This window comes from Nelumbo nucifera, chromosome 4 (genome assembly GCF_055504915.1).
Source record: "Nelumbo nucifera cultivar China Antique chromosome 4, China Antique-T2T, whole genome shotgun sequence".
NCBI lineage: Eukaryota > Viridiplantae > Streptophyta > Magnoliopsida > Proteales > Nelumbonaceae > Nelumbo > Nelumbo nucifera.
The window spans coordinates 66,853,874-66,879,844 of NC_142652.1; the positions used below are offsets into that span (position 1 = coordinate 66,853,874).

Here is a 25,971-nt window from a genome sequence, read left to right on the forward strand (position 1 = left end):
CTCAAGTCAAGTCTGAGTCTCAACCGGACCTCAAAAAACCAAAAAGACCAGACAACCCAACCCTGGTTTTCATTTCTGAACTTGATCCATACTCCATCATTCAATCATTTTCATGATTTCAAGTATCAGTAGTACTGTACAGCACGGTAGTGAAAAAGGGTGACTAACAAGTATAGTTAAATTCTTAACCATAGTTAAGACTTGAACCAAAAAAATAGGTCTTAACCATAGTTAAACTGCTTCCATAAAACAAATAAAAATGTAAGTGAGGTCCATACTATTATAAGGAATTCACTGTCTTTCATAAGACTGGTGAGAAACCTCAACCACAAAATTTGTGGACTCGGTGGGACTCGGTGTCAGTTGTGTGGTCACCGTTCATTCTCATAGCATAAATTTTCACATATTAGCATTCGCCAAAAAGTTAAACCGATTCTAAGTCTTTATCTGCCTTTTTATCGGTTTCCCCCCAAACTTTTCGCCGTCTACTATTCTATGAGCAGTTGGATCACAGCTCTCTCTCTCCCTCGACAACTTCAGTTCTTCGACCTCCGGAACAGCCAGATATGTGTATTATTTTTCTTAAATTTTAAAATGGAGGCACCTTGTACGAATTTTGGAATTTTATCGTACTTCAGTTAACGTGTTTTGGGTTTGTTCGAGAAGTGCTCCATCGATCTCATATCTTCGTTGTCATAAAAATAGAAAACTATCTCGAGTTTTGGTGGTTCTCTGTGGGAGTTTTTTTAGCGGGTGGATAATTGAACTGAATCTCGAGTTCTTTTTGGTGGGAGAGCGAGAGTGGTACTGTTCTCCGAGATGGGTTTGCTTCGTTTTGTTTAGCTTCCCAATGAAAAGCAGTGGAACTTGTGTGGGATTTGTTGATTAAAAATTAGGGAATTATGAGTCGGTTTTGACTGGGTTCTTTTGTAATGAATAGAAAGCAGAAAAAGGGGTTCTTTGCTCAGGTTGTTTGGGAGCATAGAGAGTCGCTTAAGGCTTATTTTGATTAAAGATTTTTTTTTTTTTTTTTTTAATTTGGTGGATTGGAATGTAAGGTTTGACTTCAATTTTGTAATTCCCAATTGAAAAATATTCTCTCTCTCTCTTTTTTTATTTTCAAATCTTTTTTAAGTTCATAAGCTCCGAATTTGTTCAATGGGTCTTTTTTCAGAGCCGATTTGTACTTTGATGGTGGAGAACCAAATACAAGGAAAAGGGTTTTGTTGATAAGGTTATGGTTGTTTGAAATTCCACAGTGGTTCTGTGCTGTGGAGGTGACTGTAGCTTACTAGCTTTTGCAGATTGGGTTTTAGAATTAATGGTACGGAGACAACCCACATAGACTGCGTGTTCCGAGTTTGTGGTGTGACTGAGAAACTGTATTCTGGTATACATCATGCCTCTCTCTGAATTCCATCAGATGGCAAAAGGAAAGTTAGAATCCTCCCAATCAAAGATGAATAATTGTTCGACCGATCAGGCTTTTGTGTGAGTTCATGTTTCTTCAATCTGCATCTTCATGTTTGATGTTTTAAATCCCCATCCATCATCTTTAGTTATTATAAAATAAAATAATGGGTTCCCTAAGCTCCTTTTCTGTTTGGTGAATTTGATGCAGTCCGGATCATGATTTCGTTGAGCTAGTATGGGAAAATGGTCAGATTCTGATGCAAGGTCAGTCCAGTAAAACGCGAAGGAGCCCCTCAAGCAACAATCTTCCATCTTATATTTCCAAGGTTCAAGATAAAGATGGAGGGGACGCCACTAATCTAAAGATTGGAAGGTCGAGAACTGAAGAGCACGTTTTGAATGATTTCACATCGACCGTACCTTCGGGTAATATGGGATTGGCTTCAGAGGAAGAGATGGTCCCTTGGTTGAATTATTCCCTGGACGATTCTCTGCAACATGATTATTGCTCGGAGTTCTTTTCGGAGTTAACTGGAGTCAATCTAAATGCACTCTCCACTCAGAATAATAGCTTCCCAATTGATAAGAACAGTAGTTGCGGCCAGATAAGTAGGGATTTAAATATAGCTTCTGTATATTTTGACAAGAATCCACAAGGGAATGCATCCAAGGGTGTCGGAGGAAATCCTGAGCCTATTAGACCCAGTAGCAACCAGTTACGTTCTTCGTCATTGCAGCAGTGCCAGATTTCACTTCCATCTCTAAGACCTCGTGTTTCAGATTTAATTAACAGTAATACCAACAATGCCGACAAAGCCTCCTGTGGGAATTCAAGTGACACCCCAACTTCAAATGGTGGACTGCCTAACACAAAGATGCAGAGGCAAGATCCAGGACCCACAAGACCACCGCCACAGAATAATATCAGTTCTGGTCTAATGAACTTCTCCCATTTCTCAAGGCCTGCAGCGTTTGTTAAGGCTAATCTCCACAACCTTGGTGCTGTGGCCAGTCCAGGTTTATCAAGTATAGATAACTTGAGAAGTAATGGCAAGGCCTCTGCAGCCGGGAGTAGCAACCCTGTAGAATCCACGCTGATCGATTCTACTAGTGGTTCAAGAAATGCTACAAGCTTCCACAACCAACGGGCTTCTGTACCAGCTGAAGGTGAACCAAAACCATCTAAGCCTCCCAAGGAACAATTCTCTGCTGAGAATTCGGAAGTTGTTTTCCGAGAAGAAGCCCATAGGAGAAAAAGATCCCCAGATCGAGTTATTGACCATACCTCAAGTTTTGCAGCAAGTACTGCCGTAGGAAAACCAGATGGTGAAAGAGCTGTGGAGCCTGCGGTTGCATCTTCCTCCGTATGCTCGGTCAACAGTGGTGGGGGAGCTTCAGATGATCCAAAAAATACTTTGAAGAGGAAATCCAGGGATGGAGATGAGTCTGAATACCAGAGTGAAGTAAGTGAAAATGTAAAACCAACCTCTTATCTTCGATGATATAGAAATTTCTTCATTATTCCTTTTCTTCCCCTGTTTTTCCCCTTTCTTTTTCCCAAAAAAGTTCAGTTTTGATGCAGGATTTGGAAGAAGAATCAGTGGGTGTAAAGAAATTGGCACCCTCTAGAGGAGGCACAAGCGCCAAGAGAAGCCGAGCTGCGGAAGTACACAACTTATCTGAAAGGGTAGGCAAGAGAAAAAAAAATGATCTAAAAATTTTGCTCAGAAATCCAAAATATAACTTCTATATTGGTTTGGACAAACAGCGGCGAAGGGATAGGATCAACGAGAAGATGCGAGCATTACAAGAACTTATACCTAACTGCAACAAGGTTGGAATTCTATGTTCCCAATTTAAGTTGAATTTTTGCTTGACATTGTTTTGTCATCACAAGCATTCACATCCCACTCATGCTTGTTAAGTTTGCTTTTCTTTTTATTTTGTTTTTCTTTTTAAATTTTTAACTTTGTTCAATGATGCTTCTATGACTCTATCCTGGCCATGCTGATTTTCACCTTGTGGTGTTAGGTGGATAAAGCTTCAATGCTTGATGAAGCCATTGAATATCTGAAGACTCTTCAGCTTCAAGTGCAGGTCCACTTCTTTTGGTTTTTTAATTTTCAGTATGTGGCCATCAACTTAAGTATATAATCTTAACCTCTTCGTGAGCTTAAAAGTTAAAACATTGATTCTTCAATGCAGATTATGTCAATGGGGAGTGGGCTGTGCATGCCTCCAATGATGTTGCCTCCTGGAATGCAACACTTGCATATGCCACATTTGGCACATTTCTCACCCATGGGTGTTGGAATGGGGATGGGTATGGGCATGGGTTTGGGATTTGGGATGGGAATGGTTGATATGAGCAGTGGCTCCTCTGGTCGCCCATTGATTCAGGTCCCTTCCATGCATGGAAGGCAGTTCCCTTGTCCACCTATTTCAGGACCTGCTAGTTTGCCTGGAATGGCAGGGGCCAACCTACAGATGTTCGGGCTCCCTAGTCAAGGTCTCCCCATGTCAATTCCTCGTGCACCCATTATTCCTCTGTCTGGAGGTTCTTCAACAAAATCAATTTCATTGCCTGATACCTCTGGAACTGTAACTCCAGTGAAGGTTCCAGATTCAGCTCCTCCATCAAGTTCAAAGGAACCAGAGCCAAACATTAACCCACAGATGATGCACAAGACAACTGCTGATTGCTCTCCGGACCATATATCTACTCAGGTTTGTTACCATAAGCCATCCAAAATTTCTAATGCTTCTATGTAGCACTCACTTGGTTTATTGGTTCCATTAAGATGGGTTAGCTCATGCTGCATTGTGTAATGTGATGTAGGGAAAATATGAATTCCATCTGTAGAAGTTCCATCCAAGAAGAGAAGTGCATGCTTCATGCATCTTTAACAATTTAACCAATAGTAATTAAAGCATTTCTTTTGTCAATATTTTCTCCTCTGCCAGTGCCAGGCAACGAAAGAAAGTTTTGAAGAGTCTGCTTTCGCGCAAAGAAACAAACCAACTCAACATACCAGTGTTGATGGAGTTGTTGACTCTACCAAAACAAATGGAACTATCTAGCAGAACAACTTGTGAGTTTATGTCGGCAAGCCTCTCAGTTACAATATTTTCTTACCTCAAATCAAGTTTAAATGGTGGTTGAGTAAAAACTTACTCTACTTTTATATGCAGGTTAATTATTGTGCTCAAAGCTGGGATTGGAGAAGAACCAGGTAGCAGCCCATCTATAACAGTTATGCTGCTTATTCAATTTATTTGTTTCAGGCCAGAGAGAGTTTTGTTCAATCATGGGAAAATGGTTTTTGAGATGCACGACATGTAGTGGAATCATTAAATGACAATCTGCATTCTAACATCAGGGCAGTCCCCTGCTAACTGCACATAATTTTGTCATTTGAAGATACTAGAGGGAATCTGCATCTGTACATTCACTCGAGACACCAGTGCGGTGAAAGTGAATATCCAAGAGTTAAACTTCTAAAAGAATGTATTCAGAGTGTTCAACACAGCTATAAGCATTTACTTTTATCAATGGAAAGGATTTTCTGTTTTTACATTTGTTTTACTAGTGGGGTCTCTCTTCTTTGTGCAATCTCTCTAAGTCTGAATCGCCCCCAATTTGAGATTTACAGACTGCACAATTCTACTCCCCCGAACATTGTTAATGTAGTAGGCAGGAGCCACCATTTCTATAAATTAAGCTGTCTTAATACTGACTTTATTGACGTGATTCATATTATGCAGTCATGTTTAAACCTGGTTTGTCCAACATGTAAGGTAAGTAGATAGCTTATTGATCTCAGATGAAGGAAAAGATGAAAAGAATTTGAACAGGAGGTGGGGTTGGTGTGTCCCACAGGGGATATGTTCTTTACTTTAAGAAATTTTATTATATGCATATATATTTTTTCACTTCTTGTGTATGTTTGCCTTCCCCTTCCGGGCTTGCAGATGGAGCTTATGGGTGTGGGTTGCGGTTTTATATGGAATGGTGGTTTAGTCCTTTCTGATTTTTACACCAGGGAAATGAAATAACAATAACAATGGTGGGCAAGACCACCGATTGCTGAATGTAATATCACCAATGTTTGACTTGAATTTACCAAAAACCAATGTTGATATTTAAAATTGACGAAACCCCCTCTTGTAAGACATAGCCCAATAATATGCCTTGAAGCATCAGAGACTGGTCTGTAAAATTTGTCAGTCAAAATGTTTTCAATTTTACCCCCTTTGCTGGGCACACTTTTCTGCTTGGTATCGTTAATTTAGAATCTGAGACGGTAAGTTGACAGTCTCTGAAAGTCTGAATATACCATGTCCATGTGAGATTGAGAATACAAAAGGTTGCTCAGAAACTGGTCTGTAAAATTCGTCAGTCAAAATGTTCACTTTTACACCCTTTGCTGGGCACACTTTTCAGCTTGGTATCGTTAATTTAGGATTTGACATGGTAAGTTGACAGTCTCTGAATATACCATGTGAGATTGAGAATACAAAAGCTAGCTCCTCTGCCCGTTACTCGTGAATTCCAGGTGCAGCCATGATTGTGTTATACTTCACAATAACTTTCTCTGCTCTCATTGTTAGTGTTATGGTGCACAGGGAATGGATGCCTGCCATGGTTATGGAATTTGGTACACTGAAAAAGTCTAATAAACACAATTTCAGGCAACCCACTCTCTACGTTGCATCTTAATAAATCTCTGTATCTGCCTCCCTTGGCGAAAAATTTCTAATGAACAGGGGGAGTTGGTTTGTCCCATTAGTAATGAACACAGTTTCATCAAAGCAAATTGATTAATACAGAGTTCGACTTGAAAAACATCCAAATCATGACATGATGTTGCTAACGCACGGGATAAAGAATCATCAGTTTTTCGCACATGATGAAAAGAGACACAGGTAAAGTCCCTTAAGCACCCCAAGAAATCATGAAGAATAGGCTTGTAGGTTCAAGAACAGGTAGCCCTCCGCAAATATGCCATAATACTCCAATTGTCATTTAAACACATAAATCCGTGGATGCTTTTAAGATAATCACTGCAACGAATGGTTGATCGCCCATTCCACACCATCCTTCTGATGATAGTTTGATACCCCTGGTGGTTATGGTTTCACAATCACTGTTGCCTTTTATGTACCATTTGTATGCTTTTTAACTCCAAAAGCATCCTCTGGTGTTTTCTTCCAACAATAAATAAAAACAAAATTAGAAAACTGCACAAAAACAGCAAGTAACACCATATTTTTCCAGGGCTGCGTTTGTTTGCGGTGTAAATGCCAGACCGGAGGAGTTTTACATTTTGGTCCAGTTTTATAGCTGTTTGGATGAAACATAAATGACCATCGGAAATCGATGTAAAACTCCTCAAGGGAAATTTATATCTCGTAAAAACGATGTAAAGATTTACATCAACAATTGCCACTTTTTTGACGAGTGCAGAACTCCAACGGTGCAGAACTCTCCTCCAGTCCGCTATTTACACCACATTCAAATGCAGCCTAGGAAAACTTTGGGGTGAGGGTGGGAACTGCAAAGGGTGAATTGATCCCCAGATCAGTGGATACTAGAACTCTTGATCTGGCTTACCTCTTTCTATAGAGTTCTCATTACTCGTCACATCCAAACGTTGTGAGAGAATGTATTGAAACTCTAGAGACTAGAATGTTCATTAGAAGTCATAAAGAAAAAGTTGAACTGACCTTCAAAACTATCTACGCAGCATCAAGCATGAGATTGGGCAAATTGTTGCTCACTGGTAAAGCAGATTCCTGATTCTCAGCTTCCGTTTCAGCACTATCTACCAACTTGAGATTTAATAAAGCATTGCTTAGTGATTCAGTTGTTGCTGTCAAATCACTGACAGTAATTTTTTCAGGCACTGCTATTTGTTGGGTTTCATTGGCAAGTTCCAACTCCAGTTTCTTGAACTCCTCTTCAACATCTCCATCCTCAACGCCTGTCTGTTCAAGTGCAGTTGATTCTGCAAAAGCAATAAAGACCCATATGATCCTAGTTAGAGGTCCAAACTTAATCAAGAATATACACCGAGAAAATGAACTTCAGTTCTATGAAATATCCAGATGCATAAAAATCCTATAATGCAGACTTCGTCAAGTCAAAAAGTAATATCATAGATACCAGTCGCAATCATCTGATCTATTACCCAAAAAGAAAGAAAAAAAAAAAAAGAAAAGAAAGAAAGAGGATCCAATATGGTTAATTTTTTATTGAGCCCTGGGTGAAGATGCATCCTTAGGTCCAAATTGCTTGGAGCTGCAACATGCATCCTTTCATATCTATACCTAAATGATCATTTCTCATACTGTGATTGTTTAATTTATCCTTAATATGATATGCAATGCATATTTACTCAGCCTTTTTTTTAGATGGCATGGGTTATACAGTTTTAGGGAAGCAACAAATTACCTAGTGCTTCTTCCACCAGTTTTTGTGAGGTGACACTCTCATCAAGCTCTTGGAGACAAAGTTGGACTTCTTCCACACTCACACCATTTTCCTTAATTGCTCGAGCTCCAATTTGGATAGCTTCAGAAACCTGGTATTAGTAGAAAATGGGTGAATCATCATCACCATCCAAGCCTTATCCCAACTATACGAGGAAAAGTTATAAGTGCTAAAAAATATAAGGGAATTTTCATTGTTTACCTTCTTTGTAGATTCAGCATTTGCTATGACACTAAGGATTTCCTCCACTCGGTTCAAAAGAGAAGCACACTTTTCTCTGCTTTCAGTGGTCAATCTCAACTGCCTTGCATATCTGATTGCAGCCTTTTTGTCCCTAGACTTCAGGGAAGTTAATGCTGATTTTCTTAACCTGAAAGAGAGAGCATTTTTTATTGGCCAAGATATGAAACAAGGATATCCACCAACTAGGATATCCTCTTAATAAATCCATTTTATGGTTAAAAATATACAACACCTAGGATGGATGTTGATGCAGAATGGGATATAGAATGAAACCATTGAGGAAGAAATCAAGCTTCTCCCAATTCTAACTGCTCCAGTAGCAGCAGTTTAATATTTTCTGAGATTTCCTAGTCTGTCACATTTTGCTTTCTTTTAAGGTTACTTTCTGGTTTATAGTTGTCGCAGAATAGGTTTAATTATTTTTAAGAATCAAAATGGTTAAAAATAGGTTCAATTAGTCTTGAGCATCAAAAAAATTAAGTCATAATCATGTCATTTTTCTTGTAGGCTAAGTTTCATGTGTTAAACCTTGTCTGTTTAACTTAATTTACATTATCAAGTAAGTTATTCAGCTATGTTATCCACAAAACCAAAATGTTGTGAATCCTTATTTAGGTCACTGGTAGTCGGTTGTTGATGTTGTTTTGAGTGTAAATCAGTATTTAGGTGTATTTTTTTTTAGATAATAAGTATTTACTAATTAGGTGTATTATGTTATTTGAGGGTACATCTTGTTTACAAAGCAATTTAGGACTTGCTTTTCATCAGTTCTTAACTTGGAGTCTACAAAAGGTCCTACCCCCTCTCAATCAGTTATTGTGTTCTTTCTAATATATCAACTTTTCTTTTTCTTTGATCCTTGATTTTGTTCTAATCTCTTATTGCTGAATTCTCCAATAGGCATTAATTTTATACTACCCAGCGAGCTGTATTTCATCTTTCTTTCCACATCTCCATATAAAAAACTATCTCTATCCATTCTTAAATCCCTATTGTCCACTGCATAAAAGTTGGTCTACCATGTCATAGTTGATCAACTCCTAACCCTGATGCTACATCAATTAAATGCAAGCCTCAACCTTGGATACCAAATCATTGATCCGGTCTCTAATTTGAGGACTACTTTAAGAACAAGGAATATTCACAAATCAAACCAACTTGAAGTCAATTTGTGTTATAAAGATCATTACACAAGCAAGAACATTTCAGAGTAGGAAGCAAACATCACAGAGGAGCAGGATCTTACATTTCATAACGTTGGTCAATTGCATCAAGTTGTTGCTGAAGTTTTTCTGTGGTCCAAATCAAGTGCAAAACATCGCAATCAAGACTTGAGATGCTAGGAACTACCGCTGGCACAAGAGAAACTTTGACACCCTGTAAACAATTCATCCAGGTACATATCCAAAAATATTTTTGAAAATATACAATTTAATAATCAGGTTTCAGGGGGGAAGTTCAGTTAATGGAATCATAATTCTGCCTCAACCTAGTTTACCTTGTACTGAGAATAACTATTCAAAACTTTTACTGAAAAAATTCATTCTTTTTTCATTGGAGGGAGGCCTTTTCAGAGGTTCTCCTGCCATGTTGTCCATCAAATTGATCAAGTCATGGAGAAACCTTGGTTGAGTGAATTCCCATACTAAAAAGTAGCTTGAAGAAATTTTGTGAGCTTTGATTTTGTTTAGGGTAGATCTTTAACCATTCTATTAACCTAGTTAACTCAGCCATGTACTTCATTAACTTGGAACTTGGAAGAGTCAACAGGTGAGGTCCAATTTCTCTGTGATTGCATTGTGAGAGTAATTCATTATATTTTGCCCTTACTTTTCTTACTGAAAAATAATGGGAAAATTTGACAAAAGAATCAAAATATAAGTTCATTAGACTTAAGATGAGGTAAAAGTTAGCAGAAATACAGTACTTTTATTTGGTGAGCAAATTACAGTACTGATTATGCCCAAATTCAGTTATTTGAAGAACCAATCCTATTTTGAGAGTTAAATTCTGTAGCAGATTGGTTGGCTAAACTGGGAGTCCATAGGGAATTTTTATATAGTGAGAGAGTTATGCCTTTGTCATCTGTGTGTGCTCCCTGTTGTACATACTCTCATGTACCCCTTTCTTTATTAATGAAATCTGTTATCTTTCATTTCAATCAAACAAAAAAAAATCCTATTTTGAACAAGGTCAAGGTTGTCAAAATCAAATAAAAGGGAATGCTGATAAAAAAATCAAATAAAAGGGAAAATGGAGTACCTCGATGAGATCCTTTTTGTTGATCGAGAGGTATAGTGCCTTTCCACAATCTGATAAGTAACCCAAGATTGCAGAAGCTTCACTGGATCCTTTACAAATTCTATGGAATTTCTCCATTGTAACAATACAAAATGAAGTCCAATGGTTCTCAGATAAAAGCATGACAACCTCAGCAGCTCTTTCCTACATGCGAAAAAAACAAACTTCACAGAACACAGGGTAACCAACGTTTGTCTAGCGTATGTGAATATTTACAAACAAGGAAAAAAGAGAAAGATATTGTCAGAAGTCTTTTTGGTCTTTTGAAAACTTGACTGTCTCATTTGGAGTTAAAAGAAATATACTGTGCAAAAATGAAGTCCATAGCTTCTCAACAAAAACATGACAGCCTCAGCATCTCTTCTTTTTCTTTGATCAATAACAGAAACTTTTATTAAAGAATTAATAGAAGGATAGAGGAAGCAAGGGGAGAGATAAAATCTCTTAACCCTCCCTGAGAAATACAAAACATAATTACAATACAGCCTCAACATCTCTTTCCTACAAGCTAGAAACAAACTCTACCGAACACTGGGTAACTAATGTTTGTCAGTGTATAGAACATGAATATTTAAAAACAATATAAATGGAAAACAAAAATATTGCAACAAATTTTTTTGGGTCTTTTAACTACATGATCCTGTTTCTTTTGGAGTTAAAGACTGCATTAATGTGGAAAGAAAACCTGTAAATGTTATGCATATTTCAGGACATTGCCAACAATTTGATTTATCATACAAGATTACAAGGGAGATCATTTATATCAGAGATGCTCCAGACGATCATCTGTAGGGACTGAATTTTGGGTGGATCCCCTGGATGAGATCCATGATAAGCTGATTGCTCTAGAGGATCTTCCTAATGGTGCCTTAATATAAATTTGAAAGGCTACATAGTAGCAAAAGGGGGAAAAGAGAATGAAGATGACACATAGGAGATAAAAACAGGCTCAGAAAGAAAAAGAAATTAAGAGCAGAGTACAAACATAATACATGCCTGCAGTAGTGTCTTAAGGATGAACCGATCTTCAAAAATTTCTTTTGGAGTGGGTGATCTCAATATGCCCATCAAATGTGACATTCTTCTAAACAATTGGGAGAGACGTCCACTGGTTGGATCCCCAAGATCTCCAGTACGTAAGATTTCACCAGTATTATACATTTCAACCTGAAAGAATATATAGGTGGCTTATTGGAATTAGAATCTGCAATGCTAAACCAAATTGAACTGAAATAATGTTGTTGATCAAAGAGCTGATAAACAAAACAGATTGATAATTGGGTTGAATTAAAGATGAGGAAAATGAGTGTTTGTCTACTCTTCTATGTCTCTTTGATAAGGTTTGGTTGGATCCCTCGAAACCTGATAAAAGGATTTGGGCCATTCACCCCAAAGGATCTTTTTCTTGTGGTTCCTTTTTCAAGTTCCTCTGCCAATCTCCCTCTCATCAGAGTTTCCCTTTCAAAGAAGTCTGGTGTAGGCCGGTCCCCCCCAAGGTTATGGCTTTGTGTTGGGAAGTGTGGCATGGTAAAGTAAACACGATGGACAACCTACAAAAGAGAAGACCCGTCCTTTGTATTTCACCAAACTGGTGCATTCTTTGCAGATCTCATGGTGAGGATTGTAATCATCTATTTTTATCTTGTAGTGTCACTGCAGAGCTCTGGGCTTGGCTTCTATCTTTGTTTCGGTCTAGTTGGGATATGCCAGCAGAAGTAAGCACAATCTTTAACCCTTCTTTCTTCTCTTGGCCCCATAAAAGAGGAAGGAAAATGTGGAGATGCTCACGAGCAACATTGTTATGGACAGTATGGGAAAAAAGGAATGCCAGAATCTTCCAAGAAAAAGGAAGAAGCAGTCAAACCTTAAAGGACTGCATTTTGTCCAGGTCTTTACATTGGTTAAAGACTCTAGAATTATTTAACCATTTTACTTTTACTGATTGTTGGAAGGATTGGAAGTTGGTAGCAAGCTGTTCCTCCTACAAGGGAAGGGCAGTGACTAGCTGGGTCCCCCCTCCTCTTGGTTCTTTGAAGCTGAATTTTGATGGGAGTAGCCAGGGTAATCCGGGTCCCTGGGATGGGAGGTGTACTGAGGAATGAGGCTGGAGAGATTGCCTTAATCTACTCTGGCCCTTTAGGAGTTGGGAACTCTATCCGGGCAGAACTGCTAGCTGCAATACAAGGAATACTTCTTGCAAAAGAAGTGGGCGTGGAGCAGCTTCTGATTGAAGGAGACTCTAAGACAGTGGTGGACTGGTTAAATAATCCGGAGGATGCCACTTGGGGCTACAAAAATGAGTTAAAGAAATTCAAATGGCTGCCAAGAAATATGTCTATAACATTACAATGGGTTGGGAGATCAACTAATGCTTTTGCTGATGTCTTGGCAAAACAAGGGATAAATAGGGAAACATTGTTCTGGGCACAATTGTAACTATTGTTTTAATTTCAACATTCATGTTTTCTCTGTTGTAGTTTGTGTATTTGCTGTTTGGAGAGGCTGCTCCTCGCGCCTCTAAGGGGATCTTCTTGTATCTATTCATTATTTTAATGGAATTGATGTTATTTATCAAAAAAAAAAAAAACAAAACAGATTGATAATTTTCCATATCCAATAAATAGAACAGATTGATAATAACAACCACAAATGATATTTCATACACAAGATGCTCACCAGCACATCTTCAATGCACAGAGGTGTCAAGCCTCCTCTGTTGAACCAATTGTGTTTGACCTGCATAAATTACGAATCCACTTGCAATTGGGTTTTATATATAAATAGAAAATAAGTACTGAAAATCAATTAATAAAATTGACAGCATTGCACCTAAAGTTGGTACATGAAACAGAGGCGGTTCCTAAAATCCAATGAAAAGGCCATAGATACAACAAAGATGCAATAAAATTAAAGAAGTCAGAAGATAGAAACTGTTGGAATCACGTTTTTTGGTAGAAGTTGGAAGCATATCAAGACATTACAAAATGATTTCAGATAAAGTAACATATACATTTAAGATTTGAAGTTTTATAAAGTCCACCTACTGTCAACAATCATATTAAATCTCAATCTCCCATGAAGTACATAGTTCCAATATAGCAGATATTTAGCTCAACATCAAACCCCTCCTAACGTAAACATGCGTGCACACAAACACAAAAGTTTTCATGTCAGTAGCAAGTAAATAGCCAAAATTATGTTAAAATGGGTAAGTAGCCAACAAAATTTTCCTCGAAGACCCAAGAAGCTGAAATAGAGCAAAGTTATCTGGACCACTTAAACCATGTACAAAATTCATGTAAAGAATCTGTACAAAAACAATGTGGGCAAGAATCTGATATGTGCCTTAGGAGAACTCACCCCTAAAAGCTAGCTGTTAGAGGGAGGGAACCCAAGCACATATATACCCCACAACAGCATCCCATACTACCAACATAAGACAACTGGATCGTAACATCCCACCACGCTTCCGCAGTCCCGAGGCTCACGCAGGCTGGCTTTTCACTAGTCCACCTAGTCCCAGCCGAACACTGCAATACCAACGTCACCACCTGCGCCGCACCATTGCAACTGGGAGGCTGGGAGGCATAGTGTAGGCTCTGATACCATTTGATACGTGACTTAGGAGAATTCACCCCTAAAAGCTAGTTGTTAGAGGGAGGGAACCCACGCACATTTATACCCCACAACACAGCATCCCATTCTACCGATATGGGATACCTCATATTAGCATCCCACATGTTGACAAATGGATCGTAACAGAATCCGAACAGAATGTAATACAGGAATCAAAGCAGTTTCACAAAATAAATCAAGGATATCACAGAAATGGGTTATCGAATTCTCTAGTAAATGGGAAAGAAAAACTATTCTGTAAGAGAAAAAGAATCGCCTATAAAGTATTAACTGAAGAATTATGTCAGCCAAATACAGTTAGATATGGATTAAAACTTATAGCAGCTAACAAAATGAGAAAGGCCCATAACCGAAAACCTCGGACGCATGGATGATGAAGACGCCAAGATGTCGAGCAACTCTCAGAATCAAATCTTTCCAGAACAAGAACTTGGGTTCCCAATCTGATCTTTGTCCGCTAAAAGCCTTGAAACGGGACGTAGCAACGACTTCGTCGTCCCAATCAGGCACTTCCCTTCTAATGAACTCCACGACAGACGAATTCATATAAACCAGAAAGTAAGTTCAATTCCTCCAGAAATATTCAACCGAATTCGAGGTCGAAAGTTGGCAATTGGTTCACAAACTCTCACAACACAACAAGAAATACCAAAAAAAAAGAGTTGAAAATTTTCAAAATTTTTCCGCCAAAGATGTTTTGTTTCAGAGAGAGGACGGTTGAAGATCGTCGATTTTGCAACAACAAATTGGGGGTTCTAGTTCGAGTAAGAGGGAAGAGGGAAGACTGAGGAGAGTTCAGGTGCGTAATACCGTAATATTCCATTCATCAATATTAGGGTGTATTTGGTTGGTGGGTTTTTTATTTATTTTGGCTCGAGTGATAATTTTGGTCCCCAAACTTTAAAATAGGAAAATCTAGTACCCGAATTTTCAAAATGTGATAATTCAAATTCTCTTTATCAACCATCCAAATTCTTTTTATCAACCATTTGAAAAATAAAAAATGCCCTAGGAATGTCATCTAATTTTTTTTATCAATCATCCAAATTCTAAACAGTCACCAACTTTTTTTAATAGAAGATGCTAGGATTTGGGACTCTTTAGTTTTTTGTCAACGTTTGGATGGTTGATAAAGAGAATTGGATGGCATTCAAAGGGCAACTTTAACTTTTTAAATGTCACTTAACGACTGATTAATGAACTGGTTAACAACAGGTACTGGATTGTTACATTTTGAAAATCCAGGTACTAGATTGTTGCATTTTAAAGTTTGGGTTTCAAATTGTCACTCGAGCCAAAGTACAAGGTAATAATCGGGAATTTTCTCTTTTCTTTAATAATGAAAGGGGGCTACACGAGTGGGGTGGGGTGGGGTTAGCACTTAGCACGTTCCCAAATATCACAAAAACAAATAAAATCTAGGGGTTTTTTATGGTTCAGTCGGTGGAGCTAAGATTTCCTAGGGTGGAATGAATCCTGCCCGTGGATTGATGCCAAATTCACGGGTAGGATGTAGTTTATAGGGGGGCTACTAGTAGACTAGGAGGCGGCTGCAAAAAAGATTTTTGAAGGGAAATACAGTCCAAAAATCCCTAAAATCTAAGTCAAGAGCAATAAAAAAAGAGTGAACACTATCCACATAATGAATTAATTAATTAATCTGCAGCTTGCTTTGCTTTGCGATAGATATGACATGCATACCAAGACGATGACATTCCTTGATGATGTTAGAAGAAGACAATTGATGATGAGCTTGGAATTACCATCGATAATAATAGACATACCAAGGAAGATGAGAGCAGTATTGTGGGCTTTTCAAGTAGACCAAGCTTCGGCGCTCAAAATTAATTTTTATAGTACCCTCCTAAGGATTTTTCCATCTAATAGGCAACTATTCCTTCTCATGAGTACTCACGGAAACAAGATTCCCACCCAAACAAGATTTCATGTCCATAAGGAAATTAAGAGCTCTATCTATTGGCATCAGATTATTATTAAAAACTTTTTCATTTTTGTTTTTTATAAAGGAACCACAAGATAACCATGTATTTCTCTATGATTAATGGCTCACCATAATTAATAGAAGTGTCATAAATTCTTTCCCACCATTAATTCTTTTCGCAATGGTTTCTAAAAATTACTTTAACCTCTCCTGAAAATATACTAGCAAGTAAATCCATGTAATGAATGGGGTTAAATGGAAATTTAGTTAATTTGATTTGGATGGGAAAATTAGGGTTTTGATATTAGTTTGATTCCAAGTTGGGGTTCATATTTAGGGTTAGTCCTTAGCCTAACCCAAATACCCAATCTATCTAATTTATTATAGTCCTACTTCATTAGTGAGAAAAGCAAAAGGGGTTGCTAGAAGGTTTGAAATTCATACGAGAGCTTTGCCTTAACTCTGTTATTGTTAGAGGGAGATGTAAAAACCATCATCATGGCTCTATTGGAGCCTTTGAGTGCTCTTCCTTGGTGTCTTCACCAACTCCTATTTGACTGTAGAGCCATTCTTCTATCACTCCTTCAATGCTCAATGAGATTTGTGCCTAGATCAGCCAATAAAGTGCTAGCTATAGCTAGATTTGGTTTATCATCTAGTAGAATTTGTACTTGGGCAGTGTGCCGTATTTTTTTGGAACATTGTATCCACATGGATAATTCATTGAGTTTAGCATAATGTGTACGCAAGCTACATAGCATTTCTATTGTTTTATGCATGATTTTGATGATAATTTGCATGATTTCTCACCCTAATTGAGAATGATTCTAGGAATTCAAGAGTGTGGACCAACTTAGGGGGAAGATAGCATAAAACCATGTTGAGAGGGCAAATGTGGAAGCAATTTGGCCCATCTACAAGACAGGCCCAGCCGAGAGTCATAAGGAGGGCACTTTTGGCCCATAAAGAAGCAAAGCCCCATGGGGGACACCAAGAAGAGAGCCCAGCCGAGACTCTCCAAGGGAGACCTTTCAGCCCACCAAGTGGGAGGCCCAAGTGCAGCCCAAGGGGTCCTAAAGGCGGCTACCTTTTAGAAGAGAGAGAGCTGAAGAGAAAAGTACAAAAGGAGAAGAGAAAGGGGAGAAAAGGGTTCGAACCCCCAAAAGGAGAAAGGAAAGAAGAGAGGCGGGAGAAAGGAGAAAAGAGAAGATCTAGAGGAAGAAAAAGGTTGCTGAATGCGAATTGGAGGAGAATCACATCCAAGAAATTGAAGATTGAAGCAGAATTCTAGGTTGTCTTCTTCTTTGGTTCTATGCAATTGGTAACCGAATTCAGCTAGGGTTTCATGCAATTTTGTCCATTAATTTCTCTTTCTTGCTAGAATTTGAACCATGATTGATGATGTTTTCAGATCTGTAATTAGTTTTCTAGGGTTATTCGATTGATTGGATTCATTCTTGATGTTTCTTGGTTAGGGCTTTAATTGTTAGAACAGTCTTGGCCGAATTGTTCTTGATTCTTGGATTGTCTGAATTGCTTGAGAAAGAATTTAGGTAATCAGATCTACTAATCAAGAACCGAATCTAACACATCTTAGAGATAATTTGTGTGATTCGGTTGGTGTTCATTCGAATCTGAATTGATGCCCTTCGAATTGCTTGCTCTTAATGCATCCATGGGGATTAAATTCTTGATAGAGATATAAGATTTGTCACCCATAGATAGGATGAGCTGTGCTCAAAAGAGGCTGCTCATGCCATTAGGGTTTCACCAAACCATAACTGAATTCCAATTCAATTAAATAACCTAATGATTTAATTGCTAGACCGAATCTGCTAGTGTTCACATATAGCTTTTCTTCTCATTGCATGAAGGTGGTTTGATCCGAACTGATTAGGATAGCTTGCTAGTTGGAAAATAGGATTTTGATTTGGTTAATAATTTGGTTTATTAGATAACAAATGGCTGATTTATTACTAGTAGTTGTTGGATAAATCATCGTGGGAACGATATTCTACTCATCATTGTATTATTTGATCGACTAGTGCACTTTCTAGTATAAGCAATACGCATCAAGTTTTTGGCGCCGCTGCTGGGGATTTATCACAAGAATATTAGGAACCATCTGTCATTGTTAATCTGATTTTAATTTTGTGCATTATGTTTCTGATATTTGTGTATTAGTATATTTATGACTATGACTTGTACAGTTTATGATGCGCAGAAGTGAAAAGGAGAGCATCACCTACGATCCCGAGATTAAAAGAACTCTCTGCAGCCGCCTTAGAGCTTCTAGGCAAGTGAGAGTTGAAATTGAAGAGATGGCCGAACCAATAACCATGATGGACTATGCCAAACCAACCCTTACCGGGGCTGCTTCAAGCATTGTGAGACCAGCTATAGCTGCTAACAATTTTGAGATCAAACCAGCCATCATTCCGATGATACAAAACACGGTTCAGTTCTGCGACATGGCTCATGAAGATCTGAACACTCACATCGCCAACTTCTTGGAAATTTGTGATACATTCAAGCACAATGGGGTTAGTGATGATGCAGTGAGGCTTAGGTTGTTCCCATTCTCATTGAAGGACAAAGCCAAGACTTGGTTGAATTCTTTGCCGGCTGGATCTATAGCAACATGGGATGAAATGGCTAGCCGATTCCTCTCCAAGTATTTTCCTCCGTCCAAAACAGCAAAGATGAGGAATGATATCACCACTTTCTTTCAGCAGGACGGAGAGTCATTGTATGAGTCATGGGAGCGTTACAAGGAGCTGTTGAGGAAGGTCTCTCATCATGGACTTCCCATATGGCTGCAAGTCCAAACATTCTATAATGGGCTAACTGAAGCCAACAAGACCATTATGGATGCTGCAGCTGGGGGTTCCATCAATAACAAAACCCCTGAAGTTTCCCATGTACTTTTCGAGAGAGCACAAGTTAGGAGACAGTCTGGACTTCACAATGTGGACACCTATATAGCCCTATCTGCGCAAATCGGTGCACTCAGCAAGAAGATAGATGAGATGCAGATAGCAGCCATGCATGTTCAGACCGTGACTTGTGAATGGTGTGGGGGAGGTTATATCAGCACTGAATGCCAAGTTGGAAATTAGTTTGTGCAGTCCCCCGAGCAGGTAGACTTGCAAAGGCAACAAGGCAATCAGTACCCTCGTGCCTTTAACCCCAGATGGAGGAACCACTCGAATCAGTCTTGGCCAAATCAAAATGTGGTGAAACCCTTCCCCCAAAACTTCAATCAGCCGGAAAAGAAAACAAACCTAGAGGAGCTAATGACCAAGTTCATAGCAAGTGCAGAAACAAGATTTTAGAACCAAGAAGCATCAATCAAGAACTTGGCGAATCAAGTCAGGCAATTGGCACAAATGATATCAGCTAGAGTACCGGGCATTCTACCCAGTAATACCGAAGTGAATCCAAGAGAGCAAGTGCAGACTATCACTTTAAGAAGTGGTAAGGAGCTGCAAGAAGTGGAGAAGAAAGCAAGGGCTAAAGACAAGGTGGATGCAACCCTTGAAACCAAAAAGGAGGAAGAGGAAGCTGATCCAAAGAAAGAGAAAAGCCAACAACCGCAAGTACCATTTCCGAATAGGTTAAAGCAACACAAATTGGAAAAGGAATTCGGTAAGTTTCTTGAAGTGTTTAAGAGTTTACATATTAATATCCCTTTTACTGATGCTTTAGCCCAGATGCCACATTATGCAAAGTTCTTGAAAGAGATATTGGCAAACAAAAGGAAACTAGGAGATGTGGCTACAGTTGCACTAAATGAAGAATGCTCGGCAATCCTCCTCAACAAGCTGCCCCAGAAACTAAAAGATCCAGGGATTTAGGAGCTAGCATAAACTTGATGCCATATTCGGTTTTCAAGAAATTGGGATTGGGTGAACCCCAACCCACTAGAGTTGCATTGCAATTAGCTGATAGATCCATCAAGCATCCTAGGAGAATCATAGAAGATGTACTTGTTAAAGTTGATAAATTCATCTTTCTAGTTGATTTCATTGTGTTAGACATGCAAGAGGATGTTGATGTCCCACTTATCCTAGGGAGACATTTCCTAGCTACGGGGAAGGCAATGATTTATGTCCAACAAGGGCAACTCAGCCTTAGGATTCAAGATGAGGAAATAATTTTTAAAATGTCTGATGCTATGAAACATGTACCTTCTAGTAATGATTCTTGTTACATGATTGATGTTATTGATTATGCGGTTGATGATTGTTTTCAGGTTAGCAGGTTGGCCGATCCCCTTGAGCTATGCATACAAGATGGAGAAGCTTCAAGGGGAGAAAATGAAGAGATTCAAAGCATGGCAGCATATCTGAATGCCAATCCACAGTTTCATGGGAAAGGATTCCTCAAGTTGGAGAGCTTGGACAGACCGCCAATGCCAAAAAGCAAGCCTTCAACCCAAGAGCCACCCACCCTTGAGCTGAAGCAACCCCCGCCGCATTTGGAGTATGCTTTCTTAGAGGCACCGTCAGCCCTACCAGTGATCATATCAACAGCCTTGACCCAATTGCAAAAAGAAAAACTGTTGAGGGTGTTACGGGAACACAAGACAACTTTGGCTTGGAAGGTAGTTGACATCAAGGGCATCAACCCATCTATATGCACGCACAGAATTCTGACAGAAGATGGAAACAAGCCCTCGGTTCAGCCCCAAAGATGCCTGAGCCCGAATATGAAAGAGGTGGTGAAGGCTGAAGTCATCAAGTTGCTAGATGCTGGTATCATTTATCCTATCTCAGACAGCTCATGCCGTGCAAGTAGTGCCAAAGAAAGGTGGCATGACCGTAGTACCGAATGCAAGGAATGAACTCATACCGACTAGGATTGTCACCGAGTGGCGAGTGTGCATTGATTACAGAAAATTGAATGAAGCCACACGCAAGGATCATTTCCCTCTCCCTTTCATTGACCAAATGCTAGAGGCTGGTCGGACATGAGTATTATTGTTTATTGGATGGATATTCAGGTTATAATCAGATTCCAATTTCACCAGAAGATCAGGAGAAGACCACCTTCATGGTGCAAGAAGGCATTGTCCTTGGGCATAAGATTTCATAGAGAGGTATTGAGGTTGACAGAGCCAACGTGGAGACAATTGAGAAGTTGCCACCACCAACATCCATCCGATCTGTGAGAAGCTTCTTGGGACATGCCGGGTTCTATAAAAGATTTATCAAGGATTTTTCCAAGATAGCTAAGCGATTGTCCACTTTGCTTCAGAAAGATGTGCCCTTCGAGTTCACAAACGAATGCCTACAAGCATTCAACATCCTGAAAGACAAGCTGATCAATGCCCCGATCATTATAGCACCGGATTAGACACTTCCTTTTGAGTTGATGTGTGATGCAAGTGATTCAGCAGTGGGAGCTGTTCTAGGGCAAAGAATGAACAAACACTTTCAGCCGATCTATTATGCTAGTAGAACCTTGAATGGAGCTCAAGAATTACACCACAATAGAAAAGGAACACCTAGCGGTAATCTTTGCTTTTGATAGGTTTCGTTCATATTTGATTTTGTCCAAAGTCATTGTGTATACAGATCACTCGGCATTAAGACACCTACTCGCAAAGAATGATGCAAAATCGAGGCTGATTAGGTGGATCCTATTAATGCAAGAGTTTGATGTTGAGATCCGTGACAAGAAAGGTACCGAGAACCTAGCTGCTGATCATCTTTCCCGGTTAGAGAATGCGGATTTAGAAGAGAAGACAATCAGCACCATCCGAGAGGAGTTTCCGGATGAACAACTCTACTCCATTCAGGTAGATGCATCACCTTGGTATGCTGATTTTGCAAATTATCTAGCTGGACATGTTATCCCTCCTCATCTTTCATATCAGCAGAGGAAGAAATTCTTCTCTGATGTGAAACACTATTTGTGGGAGGATCCCTTTTTGTACAAACTATGTACAGATTAGATCATAAGGAGGTGTGTCCCCGAGGAAGAGATGGAGTCGGTGCTTCGGTACTGCCATGATAGAGAAGTGGGAGGCCACTTCGGAGCCAACCGCATTGCAGCCAAGGTTTTGCAATCAGGTTTCTATTGGCCAACCTTGTTCAAGGATGCTCACAGGTATGTGTCCGCATGTGACCAATGCCAAAGAATAGGTAATATCTCCCAATAGAATGAAATGCCCCTCACTAATATCTTAATTTGTGAAATTTTTTATGTATGGGGTATAGACTTCATGGGACCCTTCCCGAATTCTTTTGGTAACAAGTACATCATAGTTGCTATTGATTATGTATCCAAATGGGTGGAAGCCACGACTTTACCCACAAATGACTCTAGGAGGATAGTACACTTCCTTAAAAAGCTATTCACTCGATTCGGCACACCTCGAGCTATAATTAGTGATAGGGGAACTCATTTCTACAACACCCAATTTGAGTAGCTGATGCAAAAATATGGTGTTACGCATAAATTAGCAACCCCATATCACCCTCAAACCAGTGGCCAAGTCGAATTAGCTAATAGGGAACTCAAAAGAATTTTGGAGAAGACGGTAGACTCTTCTAGGAAGGACTAGGCAATCAAGCTAGATGATGTATTGTGGACATATAAAACTGCATATAAAACACCCATCAGCATGTCCCCATATAGGATAGTCTTTGGTAAGGCATGTCATTTACCTGTTGAGCTGGAACATAAGGCATATTGGGCACTAAAGTTATTAAATTTTGATTTGCAAGCCACAGGAGCCGAGAGACGACTGCAGCTGAATGAGATGGATGAATTCAGACTTGCAGCCTATGAGAATGCCAAGATTTACAAGGAGAGAACAAAAAGATGGCATGATAAGAACTTGTTGAGATGTGATTTTCATGTGGGCCAGCAAGTATTATTGTATAATTCACGTCTCCGGTTGTTCCCAGACAAGCTAAAATTGAGATGGTCTGGACCCTTCACCATCACATAGGTTTTCCCTTATGGAGCCGTAGAGGTCACTCACCCGACACAAGACACATTTAAGGTCAATGGTCAGTGCCTCAAGCCATATATAGTGGGTGGAACATTGCCTAATCCATCCACTATATACCTAGACGATCGGTGATCCTATTGGAAGGTCAATCTTCAGACTGAAAACAAGCGCTTATTGGGAGGCAACCCAATACTGATGAGTAGTTTTTATTTTCATTTGTTTTTCTGCTTTTCTTTTCTGTATCATTCGAGTTTCTTGTCTAGGATGTTAACTTGGTAGATTGCTGATCTCTCTGAGTGTTTATCATTCTCTCAATTCAGTTTCTTGTGGTTCTTAGCAGCTAGAGGTTCCAAACAAGGGAGCTATTCCAAATTTCAGAACACTCTTCAGGGAAGTTCTCTAAACCCCTCTCATTACTTGATAATGCTCTTCAGGAAAAGACCCTCATGCCTGGATTCATCTTCACATTCTCTCACTAGGAACATTGAGGGCAATGTTCATGTTAAGTGTGGGGGAGTTAGGCCGTAGCTATACACCTCAATTACCCCAATACATACATGCATTGAGAGGCCGAATAAACTGAAAATTCCCTCAAGATTATTGCTGTTTATGAGGTGAATTCCAAGAGGGAATACGATGAATTGAGGGAAATCACTATAAGTGTTAGAGTTTATTCTTGTGAATGATCCAAATTTATCACATTGCATGAGGTTAAGGAAGTCGAATAGGACTTTCATCATGACCAGCCCTAACTCTCTTCATGTGTATAATGCACTTGACTGAAATCTTAATGATCATTCGAGCTAGTAGTCCACATCTGAACTGTTAATGCATGAAGTTCAACAATTACAAAAGAAAAAAAAAAAGAGAAAGAGAAAGGGACAAAGTCCAAATGACTTCGCTGTCATGAACTGAATAGTAAAACTAGCGGTTTATGATATGAGTTCAGTCTCAACTCCGCTATTCCAAGATGAATAGTAAAACTAGCAACTTGGAATATGAGTATTGTTATCTGCCTCTAGCCTCTGACCAGTGTGAGATGGAGCATAAAATGTACTCACACCAAAAAAAAAGGGAAAGAAAAGAATTCGGTCACGGTTGAGGTTCGAAGGGACAAAATGTGGTTAAACATTCAATTAGATGCATTAACAAATTTGAGACCGAGCTTAAAGTAATGGTTAATATTAGCGGTCAAGGAGCTGCTATACATATTGAATGGAAGTGAATGTTGGAGCATGAAGGATCTCATATTCCTCCCTTCCTTTGCTCTTATGTATGTGGTAAGAATGGCTAATCATAGGAATAAATCAGAATAATTATGCAAGTTTCCCGACCACTTAATGCATTCTCATCCTAAAATTCATCCGGTAGATGGTAATAATCTAGGGGCTGATCAGTTTATGGGTGATATCTTTGCTTGAGAACAAGCAAAAGCTTAAGTGTGGGGGAGTTTGATGTGTGCACAAGCTACACAACATTTCTATTCTTTAATGCATGGTTTTGATGATAATTTGCATGATTTCTCACCCTAATTGAGAATGATTCTAGGAATTCAAGAGTGTGGACCAGCTTAGGGGGAAGATAACATAAAACCATGTTGAGAGGGCAAATGTGGAAGCAATTCGGCCCATCTAGAAGACAAGCCCAACCGAGAGTCATAAGGAGGGCACTTTTGGCCCATAAAGAAGCAAAGCCCCATGGGGGACACCAAGAAGAGAGCCTAGCCGAGACTCTCCAAGGGAGACCTTTCGGCCCACCAAGTGGGAGGCCCAAGTGCAGCCCAAGTTGCAGCCCAAGGGGTCCTAAAGGGGGCTACCTTTTAGAAGAGAGAGGGCTGAAGAGAAAAGTATAAAAGGAGAAGAGAAAAGGGGAGAAAAGGGTTCGAACCCCCTAAAGGAGAAAGGAAAGAAGAGAGGCGGGAGAAAGGAGAAAAGAGAAGATTTAGAGGAAGAAAAAGGTTGCTGAATGCGAATTGGAGGAGAATCACATCCAAGAAGGATCTACTCAATTAAAGGAAAGTTGGCTCTTCAGAATATGGCCAGATTTGCTACCGACATTGATGGGATTACCGGAGGGAGAAGAAAGAGACTTTGGCGTACTAATCTTGGCAATGAAAGTAGTTTCCAAAAAGTTGGTTACAATTGGCGATAGCGGAGATCTTGAACCGACTGAAGAGGGGATTTATGATTCTCACTTAATTGAGGAAGGGTGGTTTGAATTTTTCTATTCTGCTTAAGTGTAACATCTCCCAATGGTTGGAAGCAACCATGGACCCATAATCCTGTCAACGACAAAACCGAGGGGAAGACAAAAGAGGATGAATTGATTAATTTAATGCTACGTGGGATGATGGAACCAAATTTTAAAGAAAAACTTGAGCAACTTGTCATACCTCTAATGCCCCTTTTACTAATGAAGTCAGTATCTGAAAGAGCCATATCAGTAAATGGACCAAACAATAACAAGGTGACTTTAGAGTAAAATGTAAAGTCTTGATTGAGAGAATTGAAGCACTTCAAAAAAGTCAACAAAATGCAAAGACCTTGGCAAAAGAAAGAGAGCTGAAAAGTGAATTGGAAAAATGCCTAGAACTCAAAGAGTTGTATTGGAGGCAGAGCCAGATGCAACTGGTTAGAGGGGGTGATCGCAATACAAAAATTTTTCACCATTTTGCCTCTAATAGAAGAAGGAAAAAATCAATTGGATGGTTAAAAAGCTCTCAGGGAGTATGGACGTCGGACTAGGATGAAATTGTGTCCACCATATGTGATTATTTCAAATTCCTTTTTATGTCATACCCTCAATATCTACAAGGTTTTGCTGAATATTTTGCACCAAGAGATTTTATGGAGACCAATAGAGTAGAGATGGACAAGGTACCATCTTATGAAGAGTTAAACAAGCTTTGTTTAATATTGAGCCGTTAAAGGCCCCAGGCCAAGACGTAATTCACACTCTTTTTATCAAAGAATGTGGGAT

The 25,971-nt window shown here is 39.3% G+C and overlaps 2 protein-coding genes and 1 non-coding gene across 9 annotated transcripts; 1 reads left to right on the forward strand and 2 right to left on the reverse strand.

Annotated features, from left to right (window-relative positions):
• Positions 1-427: 427 nt before the first annotated feature.
• On the forward strand, positions 428-4,988 carry LOC104585579 (transcription factor PIF3). 3 transcript variants are annotated; one of them, XM_010242509.3, is made up of 8 exons: positions 428-1,491; positions 1,622-2,876; positions 2,996-3,100; positions 3,182-3,247; positions 3,445-3,510; positions 3,619-4,140; positions 4,378-4,505; positions 4,606-4,988. In XM_010242509.3, exons 1-7 carry the CDS (start codon positions 1,400-1,402, stop codon positions 4,492-4,494), a joined length of 2,223 nt encoding a protein of 740 aa, XP_010240811.1. In that variant the 5' UTR covers positions 428-1,399; the 3' UTR covers positions 4,495-4,505; positions 4,606-4,988. The 3 variants fall into 3 exon arrangements, with proteins under 3 accessions (XP_010240811.1, XP_010240809.1, XP_088759204.1); XM_010242507.3 differs by having other exon boundaries at positions 431-1,491; positions 1,622-2,888; XM_088903078.1 differs by lacking the exon at positions 4,606-4,988 and having other exon boundaries at positions 431-1,491; positions 1,622-2,888; positions 4,253-4,489.
• A 1,198-nt stretch (positions 4,989-6,186) lies between these two features.
• Positions 6,187-14,920, reverse strand: LOC104585580 (SNF7 family protein). 5 transcript variants are annotated; one of them, XM_010242511.3, is made up of 9 exons: positions 14,444-14,920; positions 13,127-13,186; positions 11,447-11,617; positions 10,412-10,594; positions 9,396-9,526; positions 8,108-8,276; positions 7,868-7,997; positions 7,141-7,421; positions 6,187-6,611 (listed from the first exon to the last, which is right to left on the reverse strand). In XM_010242511.3, exons 1-8 carry the CDS (start codon positions 14,630-14,632, stop codon positions 7,153-7,155), a joined length of 1,302 nt encoding a protein of 433 aa, XP_010240813.1. In that variant the 5' UTR covers positions 14,633-14,920; the 3' UTR covers positions 6,187-6,611; positions 7,141-7,152. The 5 variants fall into 5 exon arrangements, with proteins under 5 accessions (XP_010240813.1, XP_010240812.1, XP_010240814.1 ...); XM_010242510.2 differs by having other exon boundaries at positions 6,187-6,621; XM_010242512.2 differs by having other exon boundaries at positions 6,187-6,621; positions 14,437-14,920.
• A 3,807-nt stretch (positions 14,921-18,727) lies between these two features.
• LOC148800666 (small nucleolar RNA R71) lies at positions 18,728-18,834 on the reverse strand. The gene has a single exon (XR_016071067.1). It is a non-coding gene; the product is annotated as a small nucleolar RNA R71 (small nucleolar RNA).
• Positions 18,835-25,971: the final 7,137 nt, after the last annotated feature.